General features: G+C 37.9%; 1 protein-coding gene across 23 annotated transcripts in view; it reads left to right on the top strand.

Moving 5' to 3' along the window:
- DMD (dystrophin) overlaps window positions 1-13,061 on the top strand; it is a 991,104-nt gene that overhangs the window by 832,469 nt on the left and 145,574 nt on the right. For all 23 annotated transcript variants that reach the window (XM_083734089.1, XM_083734109.1, XM_083734093.1 and 20 more), the window contains one exon: window positions 801-947. In XM_083734089.1, the coding sequence (XP_083590215.1) occupies window positions 801-947 (147 nt within the window). The remainder of the gene's footprint in view (window positions 1-800; window positions 948-13,061) is intronic.

Genomic DNA, 13,061 nt, shown 5'->3' with positions numbered 1-13,061 from the left:
ATAAAAGCTATCATCTGTATCATGCGACTATACTTATTCCGCTCCATTTCTCTTTCCTATTTGGTCAACAAAAGAAGACCTGAGTCTTACTGTTATAGATATCAAAAGTAGGGAGGAACACAGAGCTTAGTCCAGTGCAAAACCCATTTCACCTCTGCAAATAAAAGTAGAAAATGAAATCTGTAAATGTTGTGATGAAAGAAAATTAATATAGAAAATCAAATTATTCAATATCTTCTTAAGTCCATAAGCCAAGCCTGGTATTATCTCAGTATGTATTGCCATGAATCTCTGTAGCCAGTTTTAAAGGGACACGGACATTTCTATAGACATTTAATTTATGTGGCTGATTGCAGTGTCCTTCAGAGCTGTCTGGTTCTTTTCCAAATTTGTCTTCACCTGCTATGTCCAAGCATCTCATTTAAAATGTGTGCTGGGACCAAGCAAATGGGGCCACTTCCATAGCTCTTATGATGATACAACTAAGCTGTAGGTAGCCTCACTTTTCTCTCTTTCTAATACCCTTACCATAATTTTTCTACCTATGAAAAGATTTGGAATTGCCCTCCAATGCACCATGTGATGCTGAAGTATTTATGCAGCAACACCAATAACTTACTGCTGGTCTATTTTAAGAGTTTATATCAGACTCCCAGTACTAGACCAAGGCAACAATGTTTCTGTGAAGTGGTGCTGGGAACCCCAAACAAGACCCTATGTTCTGCTGTAAATTGTTATAAGAGCTCATTCAATCTAAAATGCCATTACTAACATTTTGGGTTGGTTTGTTTTTTACACAGGTTTACCGAGCAGAAATTGCACCTCTTAAAGAGAACGTGAACAATGTTAATGACCTAGCTCATCAGTTTACCTCTTCTGAAATACAGCTTTCCCCATATACCCTCAACCGCCTCGAAGACTTGAATGGAAGATGGAAACTCCTGCAGGTAATATTGTATAACATAACCTTAACCCTAAAAATGACTGTCTTAGGTAAGAAAATGGTTTTACAATAAGTATTCTCAAATGTTTCTAGCAATACATTGTATTTCACTCATGTTCTTCATGCCCAGCATGAATAGTTGCTTGGAACTGAATAAAATACATAAAATATACCATAGGTTTTGATACATGTAACATTAACTGGATCAGAAACCATGTGCAGAAACTCGGTTCCTAGCACCCATTTACCAACAAGCTGCTACATGCAAGTAGTGCCGGTTGTATAATTAGCAACATCTGTTTGGTGAAGAGAAGCTTGTGGCTGCTGCACATCCTCAGTTTACTCCGGGCCATTGCTTTAGATAAGGTGTAATTTCTGTATGCTTTCCATCCTTCTCAAAATGCTTTAATTTCCCACTTCCTTCCTTTGAATATATTTTATCGCATGTGGAAGACTGAGCTTTGCATTTACTTTCACTGCTTCAATCCATTCTCTGTTCTCTTTTAAACAATTCCTGGGAACATTAATTTTAAACAGTACCCTTTTCTACAAGCAGTTTAATGGTGCCTTCCACCTTGCATGCATTGAGATTACATCAGTAGAATCAAATCCAAAATTACAGAGCATTATATTCATTGTGGTCATTGGCAGAGTTTGATCAAGCTATTAAGTTTATCAAAAAGGTGGTTTTCCTTTTAAAGGATAATTAAGTTTTCCATATAAAATAGAAGCAGATTTTTTAAAAAAAATGGGTAAAGGCTGTAGTGCGAATTAGACATAGACTGAGCTTAAAGACTATATATATTCCTTTAACATCATGTGCAGAATCTACATATTAACTTGATTGTATATGAACATATGATACTGTTGCAGCACAGTCCTACATACATATTCCAGTGTTGATGGCTGAGTGGCTTAGGATTGTGCATAGTTGCATTTCTCGTGCTGCTGGTTTTGGTGCTCTACTCCTGCAGATGCCCAGGCTGCACCCAGATGGCTGGAGAGCTAATGCTGGCAAGTTTTCCTGCCAGCAGTAGCAGTCAGAAAGCCCCGAAATGAGATGTTGCAGTGAGAGTGCAGCAGAGGCAGCTTTGAATCCACTGGATCACTAGCTTCACAGATTCCCCAAGGGGGCCACTCCTCAGTGGCCCAAACATGGGTTGACCTGGCATAAAATTAGCATGAGCCATCAGGGATTCAGATGTAGCAATGGATCTGCCATTTTGCTCCTCCCCAGCCTCAAAATAAGATTTATCTGTTACACAATCAGTAGATATCAAATATGGAGTACTGTATATAGACTTGGATTGCCCGAAAGGCATACACCTGACATTTAGTTTGCCTGTGCAGCTGAGCCTTATGTATTTGGGTTGGCTATTCCTTGTATGGATGCCTACACTGGATACTGCAATATGTGGTTAAAAGGGCACATTTTTTACAATCTACATTCTGTGTGCTGGGGTTGGTTTATGGATGCCAATGTGCTCAGATAAGCTGACTGATACACAACAACTGTAGACATGAGATGTCTGTGGAGGCACAAGCATCCAAAGGGTGCAAAATAGATTATTCAGTATTTCTAAACAAGATCCATGTGGCCATGCCCCTGTATTTTAGTGCAGTTGGGAAGATGTATTTATGTGGGCTATCAAGGGCAGCTGCTGCTGCTGTTTGTGTGTGTGTGTGTGTGTGTGTGCGCGTGTGCGCGTGTTCGTGCTCAGGATTCCAGCAATAAGGGGTCAGGAGCCTGGAGGCAATTTTGAGTAGGTTTGCAGACTGGATTACAGGAAATTGTATATTTCAGTTTAAGCATCCATTTGCTTGTAGATAACTAATAGAGGAAAATAGGTCAGGGGATATTTTGAAGCATTATACCTTGCATTAATAACTTGTATAAAAGAGGCTACTTCTCTGTCAAATACATTTCTATTTCCCAGTTTGAAATACATGTTATTGTGGCAGAGGTATAAAATTAATGTTTACTCAGATTATTTTTCTCTTGTGTTTAACATGATTTGCTAGTTAGTTTAAACTATCTTGAATAGTAGCATCTCTGTGTTTTGGATCAAGAAAGTGAGATAATTTCAGTGTTTTTTCTTATTCTTATTTATTAAACATTAGTTGTATGTTGCCTGAATGGTCTCCCATTATATTTTAAAACTTTGGTCCTGAATCTGCTTCCTGTTGATAGTCATTGTAATTTTTAAAAGCATAAAAAGCTAAAAGGTCTTGTAAACCATGAAGCAAAACATCTATATTAGTAAAAGCAAGTTTCATCTTCCCAGCAGAGGGTGATTCTGATCTTTCTTAGAACTTGAAATCCTCTTTTAGTTCCAGTAGTTAAGAAATTGCTCTTGTGTTTTGCTTGAGAATCAGAGCTGTTGCCATGGCCGCAGTTTTCATGGTTCCTGAATGGACTATCAATGAATTAATTGATTATGTAGTTTGACTTCTACAGTTAGCACCATGTCCACTTCTGTGAGCTTAATATTTGGCTCTAAGGAGCATCTTCCATGTGGAAATATGCATGCTGGCTTTTTAGCAAAGTGTGAAGCATGGAGGAGTAATCTGTTTCCAGCTACTTTCTGATATTTGAGTCATAGCTGTCAACGTTTCCCTTTTTAAAAGGGAAATTCCCTTATTCTAAATAGGATTCCTCGCAAAAAAAGGGAAAAGTTGACAGCTATGATTTGAATAGTGGCTTTGTCTATTTGAATTCTCTGTTTGTGAAATTTAAACAGCACCTCTCTTTATATTATACCCTAAATAGGAAGTATGATTTAAAATATATTTAAAACTATTGAAGAGCTACAGTTGAAACCTACTATAGCATGGCATTTTATAAACATCTGTGTTGCTCCCTGATTCTTAAGCTGTGTGTAGCTGTGTTTCATTCTCAGTTAACAGTGATTTAATTGCAAATCCGTCTCACGTTACTAATTTAGTTAATTTATTCATAATTAACAGTATTCTATTTTCTGCCAAGGTTTGTGGCACTGCAATAATAGTATTTTTTCATTAAAAATAAAATGTAAGGGCTGAATTTCTGAGGGTCTTTTTTATTCAGTTACTTTGTGAAACTAAGTAAAAAAAAAAAAGGTGAAACACTTAAGACATTTATTGTTTTATATTAGAGTTAAATGAGAAACCTTTAGGAGCATAACTTTTGAGATGAAATGTTTTGCCAGCTTTTGTGTGCCCTAAGGTGAACATTTACATTGGAGCTGAGAATTAACTTCCTCCAACAGAAATAGTCTTTTCTCCAATGGAAATACAGTACTTCTTCCGTTGGAAGTAGGGAGCCTTTGGATACAACCCGATACCTACTTTTACTCCCAAATTCTCAGAAGGCCATGCAGTCACCCTCCTTTTGGAAGGCATGGGCACATTTGCAAATCTGTGAAACTCATGTAAGCACTACATATGCACTGCAACCAAGCACATACCACAACCTATTTCATTGGCTAGGACAGAATATGTGACTTCTGTATGTAATGGTAGTATTATGAGATCTTATTTGTTTGCATTTATTTATCACATTTATATCCCACCTTTCCTCTAAGGATCTCAGGGTGGCATACACCATTCTCTTTCTCTTTATCCACACAACAACCCTGTGAGGTAGGCTAGGCCAAGAGGCATTGATGGGCACAAGGTCACTCAGTGAGTTTTTGTTGCTGAGTGGGGATTTGAACCCTGGTCCCCCTAGTCCAGCATTCTAACCACTCACCACACTGGCTGTCAGAAGCATCTCCAAACTATTTCATTTTAGGCTACAGTAGTTATAATGAGTGTAAATCTCAGAATCACTGGGTAAGATCTTCAACCAGTGGTGTGGTACAGTGTTTAGGGCATACAATGTTGGACTGGTGCCAGGGAAACCCATGTCCAAATGTCCACTTAGCTATTCAGCTCACTTAGCGAGGGGCAAGTTCCTATGATCAGACCCTGACATGGTAGATCAGTGGTTCACAAAGGGTGTGGCGGTGTGGCAGGAGAGGAGGGCAAGTGTGGGGGAAGATATACAACCAGAAACAGTATCCAAACACCAACTGTGAATATGTACACGTGAAATAGAATTGGATATGATCTGAGAGGAAAAGTGCTAGGAAAACGTGGTACCATTTGATAAACGATCACCTGAAACAGCCACCAGTTCCCTGGTTTTGTTTGATTCTGTTGCTGGCATGTATAGTAGGAGCTGATGGATCTCAAGAGAAAAAGCTGTTGCCAGCAGGGGCCGCGATCAATAAGAGCTCCTTTGGGTACACATAAGAGATTGTGCTTACCAAGCAGAACCTTTTATTCTCTGAAAAGCAGCTCCCTCGTGCAGTGTATCATAAGGTGCTTTTGAATTTCCTCTGAATTTCAAAAGCAGTTTTCCATGTGGTACATAGAGCTGTGATCTAAAGAAGAAACGCTTTTTTAAAAGCAACCTTATTGTTCTTTTTCATAATCACAGAGAAGTGGGTGGGTTGTTCTTATTCAAATTAACTTCTTATTTTCTTGTTGTTGTTGCTTTCTTTATTGTTTTATCAATGGCTCCCTATCTCCTTCCAGTATTATTCTTTTTGATTAAGAGAAAGTCAGTGCCTCACTCCTCCCCTCCCCTGCCTTGAGTTTCTCAGCAGAGTACTGCACCCATCAGAGATAGGCTTTAAGTGGTGGAAGTTATGTGAATTACAACTTACTTCACACTGCCATTCCCTTAGGGTCAAATTAAATGAGAACACAGCCAGTGTCTGAGTAAGTGCATATAAGCTTTGAAAGAAAGGGGGAAAGAACAACTCACTGGGTTGTCATTAGTTTCCCAGTTCCAACTTTTTCCACAATGGTAATAATGTATGACAAGGTTTCTGGGGCAAGAGCAGACCACATTGCCAGGCAAAAAGAGCCTGATCATGTAGAATCAAATGTCTTTCCCTGCTGCTGCTGCTGCTGCTGCTGCTGCTGCTGCTGCTGCTGCCAATACTACTACAATCTCCACAACACATTAATCTGCCAATATGTGTTAAATCCAGGGGGTCAGGAAAGGGACAGAGTGCCATTGTACTATTATGGTTCTGTCAGTTAACAGCAGGTGAGGAGGAAGGAACCTAGGCACATAAACCTAGGCACCTTTGTACTATATCTGGCCAGAGGTCCCAAATTGCTAGCCATGACAGATGGTATCATTGGTTCTTATCCTTATTGGAAACCTCTACGGTTAACAAACAATGAGTCCTCAACTCTACTCCACACCTGCTGCTCAATGGCATGTGTAGCACAGCCTGTGCCACCACAGCCATGCAGCAGACCATACTTTAAGCCACCACTATCCCACCACTGCCAAGCACTTGATTAGTGTAAAACTGTTGTATCTGATATTGACTCCTCTCCCCTTTCTGCCAGCCTGCATTGTAGGATAAGAAAATGGAAGCAGAGTTCAGTCATCAAAGGCACAACTGTTTAGAAATTGGTGCCCAAGTTTTGGTTTTGAATTTCCTGTTCCCTTGTTGTCCCTTTCCCATGGATTTTTTAGGTTGTGGGTAGGGACTTTCTTGTTTTGATTGTATACAAGCTGCTATGGGGCCTTTTTTGGTAAAGAAGAAGAAGAAGAAGAAGAAGAAGAAGAAGAAGAAGAAGAAGAAGAAGAAGAAGAAGAATGGATTCTCCTCTCTGGAGATAAACAAAATTTCATTTGAGCCTTGTGACATATACAATAATAGTGTTGATATTACCATATTTCAGTTCCATCTTGATATGCTGCATCAAAACTAGGTGTCTTGTGGCTCCTTAAGGACTATAAAATGTGTGCCATAAGCTTTCATAGGCTGAATCATAAAGCCTTTCTCTGGCATTAGAAGTGTGTGATATGTATCTGATGAAGTGGCCCACAAAGACTTATCAGAGCGATATCCTGTAATATTTATAAACTCTACTCTCCCTTTTCCCCCCAGGCCAGTATTCATTTCTTCTTCAGTCATTATTGACATGGTGTAGAATCAAGCTAGATAAATACAAACTTACACCCACATTTTGAACCCTTTCAAATAGAAAGAATGGTTCTTCAACCATAGTTATATGTTTCAATGAACAACATGGTACCATAACATAAGCATGACATAAATGGACCATTAAATTTATGAAGCTTTACATACAGTATCAAACTATTGTAAAATTCAGTTTTGCCTTGTAGCAAGAGGTTTGGATTAGTTGTCCACTTAGTCCATTTCAGCTGAATGATTTTGTTTGTTTGTTTGTTTGTTTGTTTTAAATATTTCTGAGCCATCTTTCAAGACTAGCATTCTCAATGCAGCTAACATTAATACCCAATGCACACTTCATTAAATCTAAGCTTTGAAACATACAGTTCAAAATCACAATACAGCAGCCAGTTAATTTAGTTTATAAATACAAACTCTCATTAACCCCAGCCAGCATAGCAAGATATCAGGAATGATGGGACTTGTAGTCCAACAACATCTGGAGGGACATCACATTTGCTATCCCAATGTAGACCTACTTTCACTTACTGAAAGAAGTTAAACTCTGTATGTGTTTAAAACCAGCCTCGTGTCTATCCCAATGGATTTCCTGTTTTCTGAGATAGTTTGATGTTTAACCAGTGGAAAATCAAAATGCTGAATGAAAGTCTGTGCAGCCATGGAGGCTCAGATTTATTTATAAAACTATTTTTGTGCTGTGTATTTCCTCTAAGGATTATATAAATCCCATTAAAAGAACTGCCTCCCAAATTACTGCAGGGTCCCGCCCCTCCCCTCCTTTTGAGAAATATATTCAGATGCATCTAGGTGAACTTCCAGAATTTTAATTATATCTATATCAGATGAGCTGCAGAAATATAAAAGGGGTTTTGAAGAGATTTAATTTTAGATAGCAGCTTAATTAACAGCATTTGGAAAAACTAGTGCAACTTTAATTAAATGTCTCTACATTAATTTAGTCATTTAATTGAAAATGCATTGGGATAGTGCTTACAATTTATCACCCTTGCTGTTTGAAGGAAAGGATTTTTTTCTTGTAAAGTGTAATAATAATAAACTGCTATTTTTATGTCCTTGCTATCTTTGTCAGCTGAATCATATTTTCCTTGAAAATATGAATGTTGATTTGTAAGAATTTCTGAAAGCACACATTGTTAGAAAAGGATGTAAAAAATGATAAGATTCCAAGATGCATCTTGCAGGATTCCCTCCATTACATATTTTTTTAAAGATACAACAGCCCAACCACTTTAGCATTGCCCTGTCCTTTAGTTTTGAGCAGCAGGGTTCAGATCTGTGAAACATTTTTAAGCCTGCAATCCTGTACCCTCTTACCTGGTAGTTATTATATTATTATTTCTGAGTAGATTGGTATGGTTTTGTGCTGCTAGTCTCTTTCTGTGTTTTCTACTAAAGTATACTATTGTAGAGTATACTATATTAATTTGCAGCATTCTTAACTTAATCAGGCCCATTATGCCAAAAATATTCTATTCAGTTTCCTAATGATTTGTTTTTCTCTTTCCAGGTCTAAGATGTTCACTGCATATCAAATATCCATTGCATAAATGGGTATTTGAAGCCATTTCGGCTAGAAATTTCTCACTAATTTAGTATTGCTTCTTACAATAACAACTGCATGTTTGGCATCTTGTACATCAGAATATCCAATATGGTGCCCTTCATAAGTTGTGGAGTCCATTTCCCATCATCCCTGACCATTAACCATGCTGGATCAGGATGATGAGAGTTGGACTTCAAAACATTCAGAGGGACACATTGACTAACCCTGTTGTACATAATCTGTACATTAAAAGCCAACCATTGTACTAGTTGTCCAATTATTTTGTCCCATTCAGACTGGAAACTGATATGAGGTTTCCAGCCAGAAATTCCATTTCGGGGGGGGGGTGTTTTAACAATAGGTGTATGTGCAATACCAATTAAAAATGAAAAAAGGAGTCTGTCTCCAACTTTATTACATAAGAAACCTATCTTCCCAGTTATGTGCATATATTAAATGTATGTTGCCTCTGCCATCAACCCCTTCCTTACTTTGCTTCCTTTTTTATGTTGCAATGCTTGCCTGGTTAGAATAAACTATTGAGATGCCTTCTGAAGATGATATACTTTGTATAAATTGCAGTCAGGGAAGCATTTCTTGTTTCAAGTTATCACTCTAAGAAAAACAAAAGTATTTACATAATTGCCATGCTACTTTTCTCATAAGAACAGTAGCTACTCCCTGAAGCTATCATAACTCCTTGGTTGAAAAGTAGGAGGTAGAAGATGACGATCCTTTCTTCTCACAATTAGCAATTCAGCCAAGCAGCAGTAGCAACTTCAGAGGATGTCTCAGTTGAGTTTTTCATTTGTGTTTTCCTCTATTTCTCTCTCTCTTAGCAGAGACAGTCTGAGAAGCCTCTACAGCTTTTGCACATGCTGGCTATGGATAGTTCCAGCAAAACTGTACAAAGATGCAAACTTAATAATAATTTAGTGAGACTAAATAGATGGAAGAGCATTTCTGTCTTTTGCAGCCAGGCAAACATTTGTATTGTTTTGCATACTACGCCAATAAAAAAGTTATTTTACCACTCAAGACATTCAGAAACAAATTATTATGGTAACACATAAAAGATACCATGTGCAAAGTATGTTAACCCCAGAGCAAAGTTGCCACTGTTACTGATTTCTAAGGTTATTATATCATGGTAGTCTTGCATCAATTAACAGGCCTTAGTGTTAATAACTGAACTTTTCTTCCCTTGCATTATTTGAAGGCAAATATGACCAGCTAGTCAAGTAATGCTGAAGAATGAATACCTGCTTAGAAGATGTTCCACCTTTAAAAAGAAATCCATTAAGATTCCTGAACACTTTATAACATAAAAAACTGGAAACACGAATGCTACTGCATATGCAGCAGTTAAGTCTGAGAAAAACAATCCCACAAGGGATCAATGTTCAAACAATTTTTAGATTCCATTTAGAAAATACCTAAAACCAAGAAATGATGGCTATATTAAAATCAACCCCTTGGCATCATAACTAAAATGTGAAGGTGCTCTTCACAACGCTAAAGTTATTGATTCTTTTTTTAACAGTACTGCAGACACAAATGACTGATTATAACTCTCAAGATATACCTCATTCCTGTAACTTAGTGGCCCCGCAATGCATAGTCAATGCTGCTGAACTAATACTGAATGTAAAACTGAAGGAGAAACTGGTCCTGAGGTAAATTTGTTCCCTAGGAGTAGATTTGTTGGCAGCCCCAACAACCTCCACGTTAAACTTTTTGCAGCTTAATATGTGAATCAAAAGAAATATCTAGGGTCCCCCTTCTGCTTCTAAAAAGCAAAAGTAAACATTTCAACAGCTTTATTCTCCAGGAGACAGTTTTCTCTAGACAGTTGAAAAACTCAATGCAAATGTCTTTGTAAGAATAATTTATATTCATATGAATTATTTAATAATTTATGCTTGTATTCACATATATATTTTTCATATTGAAAATGATTGTCTCAATGGGGTATATCAACAGTCCCATTTATTTCAGTGGCTTTACCTTTATCATGGCATTGATCCAGTTTGTGTGCAATGCTAAGCCAAACCATGGCTAAGCATGAACAAGAGAGCATGTGGGTCCTTGCAGCAAAAACTAGAGGAGTGGCTGCTTCACTCCTCCCCAGTCCGGTGGCAGCGGCACTATTCAGAGCTAAGCTGTGGTTTTGTTTAGTGTTACATTGAAACCTAGAGCTCACTGTATGTCTCATTGAGACACACCACTTGTGGATTGAGTGGTAAGCCAAAAGCAAACTTTGGTTACACTGCATGGTTTGTTTGGAGCAAAACAACCATGAGCCATGGTTCATTCATAATGCTAAGCAGAGCTCTTTTTTTTCAGCCTGAACTTGCCAGAACTCAGTTCTGGCACCTCTCAGGTATGCACTATTGCCATTCTAATAGAACGAGGGAGATATTTGTGGTGAGTTCCAGCACCTCTTTTTCTTGACAAATAGCACTGATGGTAAGCCAAACCTTGACTTAGTTCTAACTGTGCAGCAAGACCGGGTGAGGCAGTGAATGAAGTTTCTGCCATTTTAGCCATGGTTTAGCTTAGCACTGCATGTGAACCAGGCGTAAGCCCGCCTCCAACCCAAAACATTTTACATTGTCTTTTTCTAGAGATGCACATAACAGTTAGTATTATTTCATCATAATTTATTATGATTTATGTTCTATAGCACATAAAATAAAAAGCTTTAATAGGCAGATGAGTTTGTTAAGAAATTATTGAAATAAATAAAAGAAGCCAACTAAGCTATTGAGAGAGAGAGAGAGAGAGAGAGAGTTTTCTACTTCTTGTTCTTCGACTGCTGCAGTGTGTTGAAATCCAAAAGTGTCCTCCTATGTGTGGAAGAGGTGTCGTGGAAGGGCTTACCTGGCAAAAAGGAAACTGAATTCCAGAAGTTCCATTCTACTTGCATAATCTCCTAGGCTTGTTTCTCCATACCCATACATCCCTCTTATCTAGGAAAGCAAGAAGTATTATCAAAGTTCAAGACACATTCCAGCCAAGCAAAAGCACTCAAATAAAGTGCAAAGTAGGGGAGGGGAGGGGTGTGTGGCCTAAGGAAAGTCCTGAGAGCTAGATAGAGAGGCTTGGAGGGTTGCCATTCCTGTTCTTATGCATCGTATGAACACTTGAACATCTATTTGTTGAATCGTGAATAGTAACTAAATTCTTTCTGGTCACAGATCTAACACTAGTAGTAAATTATTAACAGTACGAGTGTGCCATCGTGAATTGGTATGTTTCGAAGGATCTTAGACAAAGTTGAAGACTGGAAAGGTGAGCAATAATTAGAGCTGGATATATAAATAAATGTATGAGAAAGATCACCAACCAGGAGAAATGAGAATGACATTTTTTAAAAAGAAAAATCTTATACAAAAAAAGTGAAACAAGGAGGGGGGGTAACCATAAATCTTATTGCACCAGGAAATATTTAACAAAATGCTATCAACATTACAAGTAGAGGGAAGATAATTTTAAATTAGAAACAAAAGCAACACCAAACATAGTATACATCTAATGAATATATCCAAACATACCATTTTTGTCTCTGCATACTATTCTTTCAGGTTTTTATTTAACGCTAGTGACTGTTATTTGGAATAGTGAAAAGAAGGGCTACCATGGGTAAAGAAATGCCACATATTGTTTCAACACCTGACACAGTGATGAAAAAGAAATCTAAATTCCATGAAGTCCCTTTGAAGCCTTCTATTCCAAATACACACCATCTGTTTTCTTGGTGATTGTTTTTAAATAAAGATGCATAATGCTATCATTGAATTGAATAAAATTCCCTTGATTATTATTTTCAACCCGATGATGTAGTAAACAAATTATTCAAATAATGTATATTTGGGCGTGATTCAATTAATGAATCCCATCAGCAGAAGCACTGAGCAAGGACTTCCACTGGTGCAGTGGGGTTTTGCCCCTTCTCATCCCCCAGCACACCCTGCTTGTGGGCAGGGGACAAGAAAACCCCCAGAACAATGGGGGGGGGGGAATAGTTCCATCTGGCAAGCTGAAATGCCTGTCCCGATGGAACAATTGCTTTAGCATAACATTTAATTCCTCCCTTCGTTCTTTATTTGTTACGATAAAAAGTGTGTTTTTAAAAACTATTTTGCTACATGTTAAACAATTTATACAGATCAATATTTCTTTATAGTTTTTCTGAAAGGGCCAGGGGCTCTTTGCCCTTGCACAACTGGTATTCTGAGGTCCAGTCCCTTTAACACAAATGTTTCATTTAGCTGTGATGGGTAATAGTCGTGGATAGAGTTACAGTGCAGCCCTATGCATGTCTACTTAATAAGTCCACTAAGGTTAATGGGACTTACTCCCATGTAAGTAAGTATGTATAGTACTGCAGCCTTATTCTCCATGCTATCCTATTATACACTTGTAAGGCCACACAAGCAATTCGTCACAATGGGTGAAATTTAACTAAGTTTTATTCAGAGTATACCCACTGAAGTTAATGAACATGACTAGGTTAGGTCCATTAATTTCAGTAGGTTCACTCAGAGATGCATCATCATCATCA

Source organism: Podarcis gaigeae (genome assembly GCF_964106915.1).
Source record: "Podarcis gaigeae genome assembly, chromosome: 4".
Taxonomy (NCBI): Eukaryota; Metazoa; Chordata; class Lepidosauria; order Squamata; family Lacertidae; genus Podarcis; species Podarcis gaigeae.
This window is presented reverse-complemented; position numbering and strand designations above follow the sequence as displayed.